Source organism: Terrapene carolina, unplaced genomic scaffold, assembly GCF_002925995.2.
Source record: "Terrapene carolina triunguis isolate 2854851 unplaced genomic scaffold, T_m_triunguis-2.0 Scaffold604, whole genome shotgun sequence".
NCBI classification, from domain to species: domain Eukaryota; kingdom Metazoa; phylum Chordata; order Testudines; family Emydidae; genus Terrapene; species Terrapene triunguis.
Window position 1 is genome coordinate 56,292 of NW_020664955.1, and position 5,693 is coordinate 61,984.

The following is a 5,693-nucleotide window of genomic DNA, read 5'->3' on the forward strand; positions in this document are numbered from 1 at the left end:
AAAAAAAAAAAAAAGTGTGGTTATTTTTTTTAATGTCTTACATTTTTTTTAAAACCAGGCCCCACACCTTTCTTTGCTTTTCCTCTTTTTTAACTAACAGCCCCCCCCCCCCCCCCCTTGATTTAAAAGTTACTACTGATGGAGAATCCACCACAACTCTTGGTAAGTTGTTCGAATGTAAGTTACTCTCACTGTTAAAAAGTTGCAACTTACTTTAGTATGACTTGGTCTAGTTTCAACTTCCAACCATTGGAGCTTGTTTCACCTTGACCTCTGTCTGCCAAACTCAAGTCAAATTTCTGTTCCCCATCTAAGCACTTCTAAACTAATCAAGTCACTCTGTAACCTTTGTTAAAATAAATAGACTGAGTTCATTGAATCTTTCACTATAAGGCATGTTTTCTAATCTTTTTATCATTCTTCAGGCTCCTCTCTGAACCCTCTCAAAATTTCCTTTTTGATCTGTGGACACCAGAACTGGACACAGTATCAAGTACCAGTCACACCAGTATCAAACACAGAGGTAATAGAACCGTCCTACTCGATATTTTCCTTTATATAGCCAAAGATCGCATTTGCCCTTTTGGCCACTGCACAGCACTGGGAGCTCACATTCAGCTGATTATCCACTATGCCCATACAGTCCAGCAACCTCAACTTTAATTTACTCCATTCTTCTCCCCTGCCCTGTATCACCCATCCAAGAATCCCATGGTAGCTGCTGCTATTAACTAGTGCTTACCTTTGGGCCGCGGTCTGCCAGTCTCAGGGCGGCTACGGCGCAGGGTGGCAGGCACAATTTCAGGGGGAAGATGAAGATAATCACGCAAATACTGGATACCCTCATTGGTCAAATACCAGTAGAAGTGCCTCCAAGCAAACTGCTCCTTCACGTAGCCACGTGATTTCAGTGACTAAGGAGAGAAATTCTGGTTAACCTTTTTGCAGTTGCAGGTGGATTATTACATGAGCATTTGATTGTGACCACCTAACATCTTTAAATACTACCAGCCAGACGACTGCAGTAGTTTATTGGGGGTGGGTGGAGAACGGACAACTAGACATTCAATAGCTCAGAAATACTGCATCTTTCTGTGCATTCACATGTATCTTCAACATATTAACTATTTACATTCCATGAGACTAATAATTCAAGGGTCATTATGCAAACCTGAACTAAAAATGATGCTAAAATCATAGGTTCAGAGAGAGGATTATGAATCTTATGCTATACAATACAAAAGCTTTCTACGCAGTTTGTGTATGATTGATGAAGTTAGTATGAAAAAACTAATAATCTGGAAAAAAGGCAAATTCCATTGGAGCTTCTGTTTCTCTCTCTTTAAACAAAATTAAGTAATGTCAGGATTACTCAGGTGGTGCTCAATGCACCAGCTTCATGAGGTCCCAAAACATAAATTAAAGTTGTTTTTACAGCCCAGTGTAGACGCATAAATTAATTCTTCATACCTGCATGGCTTTCATGACATGGAGGTTGGGCACATTCTTGTCTGCCAGCTCTGGGTGTTTAGGCATGTGAACATCTTTCTTGGCCACCATCACTCCCTCCTTAAAAAGGAGTTCGTAGATGGCAATCCGGTTCTTCTTGGGCATCAACATCTGGACAGAGAAATCAATAGTTAGTAGACTAGCAGTAATACATTAGTGTGTTGCTAGATCTAATAACTGGATTTGTGTTTTATTTTAAGCCATCTGATTCCATGCTGGACCTGCAGTAACTCACTGAACAAAACACCACCACCTTCAACCATGTTAGAAATTATGGGAATCCTTACTGCACCTTAACTGGCAAGATACATACAAGTTTGCTACAAGATCACATATTTCAGCTGCTCAGAAGCCCATATTATGATCTACAAGGAAGAGCAAGCAGAGTAAACTTTTTGATAACAGTTGTCTTTGTAGTGTAGATGGACCCTAAAACAGTATCTCTGCAAGTATGCATTTAGCTGTCTCCACAGACTATTTCTATTGCATTTAATTCAATTTTCCCAACAATAAAAGCTACAGACAATTCCTTCACACACTGAAGCCAGACAAGGGAAGCAGGGAGGAGAATAGGCTTTATTTTAATTCTGAACAGTAGCAGTTTTGAACTGTGCTCTGCAACCATACTTGGGCAAACATCTGCTACAGTCCTTGTCAACTAGTGCAGAAGGCAACAGCAAGACCAAGAGACAGTAACACGTGTGGGGTGGAATTACTTTTAGTAATGTTTGTACAATATGCATCCTACATGTTGGACACCTAACAGAACTCCCAATTGCAATGCCTGTAATTCACACTATCTAGTTATGTGGAATAACTTTCAAAGATTAGGAACCCCTTGATGCTTCACTTCCAAACTGATAGATGGGGGGAAAAAATCCAATAAAGTGTGTGTGTTATCAGGATAGCACCTAATATGTATTTTCCTATAGTAGTCCCACAGTTAAGGTGGCCCAGAAAACAGTAACTGCCCAGTGACCAAAAAAACAAAAACCATTTTGGCTTGGGCTACTTCTTTCTGATTAAGATTTGCACAGCTACAAAACCAAAGCTTGTAAGTGTTAACTCTTTTTAGGATAAGAAGCACTCAACAGCAAAAATCATCATACATTCACAGAACATCTATGTAAAGAGGAAACAGGTCCCACACACATGGGGGCCATGAAGAACCCATCACTAAGCAGCAGGAAAATAGCTCTTCAGCACTTTGGTACAGAGCAGCGTGGTGGTGCTCAACCTGCTACCCAGTCTCAATCAAAGACTAGAGTCAAACTAGACCTTTCCATCCCCTCCCTGCAGTACAAAGAAAGCAGGACCTTCTTCCATACCAGCAGGATTAGAGGTGCCACCACTGCCTCAGTTTACAAGGGGGTAGAAAATAGAATTCGGATTTGCCACTTTACCCCTTACTAACCCCACCCCCCAGTTTAGCCCTTACTAACCCACTCCATCCCCTCTATCCCCCCAGCTGGGCCCTACCAAGAGCACAACATAGCTTCTCCCACCCTCCCCAACAGCAGCCCAAGCCCAGGCCCTCCTTCCCCCCACCCATATACAATCAGCCTTCCAGGCCCCAATCTCCCCCCCGAGGCCCAACGTCCGCCCCTAGGCCCCAAGCTCCCCCGACCAATTTGCGGCCTAGCTCCCCCCACCGCCCGGGGGGCTTCCCGGGAAATATCCCAGTGGGCATGTGGCGCAGGATGCCCGCCCGCCGCCGAGAGCCAAGCCGGGGCCCCCGGCCGCAGGATGGCGGCGATATGAGGGAGATGAAGCGGCTGGAGCCCGGACTTACCGTGGCGGTAACAGTAAGCCCGAGAGCTGGAAAGGAAAGAGCATGCGCGGGGCGGCCTCTTCCGGCTCGCCACGAAGGACCCCACGCAGCTGCGGCACAAGTGACTAATCGAGTGCCGGAGGGAAATAGCGTTAGGACCCCTCTCCCCGAGCAAAGCACGTGGGTGACCGTGCAAGCGCCTGAGTGGAAATGCCACTTATGTACTTGTTGCCAGGGTTTTTTTTTGGGGGGGGGCGACAAGGAGTTTAAGTGGCTTTTGATGTTGGGTGCTTCACTTTTTTTTTAATATACCTAGTTTAAGAGAACAGGGTCCTGATTTCCAGAGCTGCTGCTCCACTGAATTCAAGGAGAATTCAGCCCCTCTGACAGTCTAGCCAAGTCTGTACCTCACGCTGGGCACCCCAATCCAGAGACCCGTTAGACCATATTGAATTAATAACGACATTGGTCCCCCCAGCAAAATGACCTGCCCTGCTATTCTCGGATCCCATCCATGGTAACAAAGCACTGTCATCTGTGGCATGGAGCCAGACAAGTCATCTCCTGCCCCCAATCCTGCAGCTGGACCCCTGCACCCACGAAGCCCTATTTGAAATCAGTGGCGCTCCATGCAGACACAGAGTAGTCCATCCTTGCTTATCCATGCAGGATCATGGCCAGCGTTAACACAGATGCCACCCGTCTTCTTTGTAACCAGCCTAAATCAGACCCCTCTCTGATCCTCTGGTCTAGTCAACAGAAATTCCTGAGATTTCTGGTATGTCAAAGATGCTATGGGGACTATAGCAGCATAACTATGTTGCTGTAGCTGGCATAATACCGTAGTGTAGACACAGCCTATGCCAATCATAGAATCATAGAATATCAGGGTTGGAAGGGACCTCAGGAGGTCATCTAGTCCAACCCCCTGCTCAAAGCAGGTCCAATCCCCAACTAAAGGGTTTTTCTATCAGTGTATGAATGCCATCTCGCTGAGCAGCAGTAGCTAGGTCAATGGAAGCAGTCTTCTATCGACCTAGCTGCATCTACACTGGGGGTTAGGTTGACACAGCTATGTTGGACAGAGGTGTGGATTGACCGATATAGCTACGTTGACCTAAATTTTAAGTGTAGACCAGACCTTAGGAGGCAAGTCTGAGGCCATGAGAAATCCCAGTGAAGGGTACATTCACTATAGCAGCACAGGTACAGTGCTGCAGTTGTGCTGCTGTAGCACCATAGTGTAGGTGTGTCCTACATCGACAGAAGGGGTTTTTCCACCTCTTCAGGAGACAGTAGCTAGATTGTCGGCAGAATTCTTCCATTGGGCTAGCTGCATCTACACAAGGGGCTAGTTCAACCTAACTACAGTACTCGGGACGCAAAACTTTTCACAGCCCAGAGCGATGTAGCTATGTTGATCTATTTTTTAAGTATAGACCAGGCCTGAATTTCAAGCCAACAGCCTGAGGTTAGGCAGATATGCTATGTCATTAAGATAATGGGGGGCATTGGATCAGTGTTCACATTGCATCCCCCATCAGTACCTGGCTAATTCCTGGGAAGCTAATGATCCAACTAGCAGACCAAATTCAATTAACTCACTGAATCCCAGTCACTTGCCAGCCATCACCCCATCACGGTGCATCCCTGGCTTTCTAGTCAGTCTGGCTTTTCTTTCTCCAACTAAATGTTGAGGGTTTGTTGGCATCCAACCACAACGTAATCAGCAAAATTAAGATAACTAATTTCTCCATATAAACCTTGTAAAGGAGCCCAGAGCCAATGGTGACTGGTGCTCTATAAATGCTCATAATAATAAACAAGAATAATTTTGCAATTACACAAATTAAAATCATGGTGACCACGTACCATATTTTAAAGGAGATGCCTTAGCTGAGAAGTGCTGAGTGTCCCTCAGAGGTACTGAGCAGATGACAATCAGAACCTCAACAGATCTAGCTTTTGGCACCCAAAACATATCACATCCTCTAACATACTTTGCCTGGTATTTCACTGAAGCATCGTACCCTGTGCACAAACGTATGACTTTGTACCATGACTAAAACAGTTGAGATACTGACCCTTAAAAAGAAATGCTGATGCTGTCCAGTATTCTTCATACAGATGTCCTTTTCTTCCTTGAAACATAGATGGATGCCATAATTTAAATTCAAATTAGAGGGGGCATTTGCAAAAATCTAAGAGAAATCAACAACCAATCAAACATTAGACAAAATATATGGGTCTTAGATCATGGCCTCAACTGGCTGCTAGACTCTGTATCTTATGAGCTGCTAAGGGAAATGAATTCTCATTAACTTACAAAAAACTACTGAAGCATTCCACAGTAAAAGCACTAAACAACATCACTAATGGAGTGATTACTGGAAACCAAATCACTATTGTACAT

The 5,693-nt window shown here is 44.5% G+C and overlaps 1 protein-coding gene across 1 annotated transcript in view; it reads right to left on the reverse strand.

Annotated features, from left to right (window-relative positions):
• The window catches only part of RPS10 (ribosomal protein S10), a 10,629-nt gene extending 7,246 nt beyond the window's left edge, over nucleotides 1-3,383 (reverse strand). Inside the window, exons 1-3 of the mRNA XM_024200212.3 lie at nucleotides 3,302-3,383; nucleotides 1,471-1,620; nucleotides 743-914 (exon numbers count right to left, since the gene is read on the reverse strand). Coding sequence (XP_024055980.1) covers nucleotides 743-914; nucleotides 1,471-1,620 — 322 coding nt within the window. The 5' untranslated portion in view covers nucleotides 3,302-3,383. The remainder of the gene's footprint in view (nucleotides 1-742; nucleotides 915-1,470; nucleotides 1,621-3,301) is intronic.
• Between the last annotated feature and the right edge of the window lie 2,310 nt (nucleotides 3,384-5,693).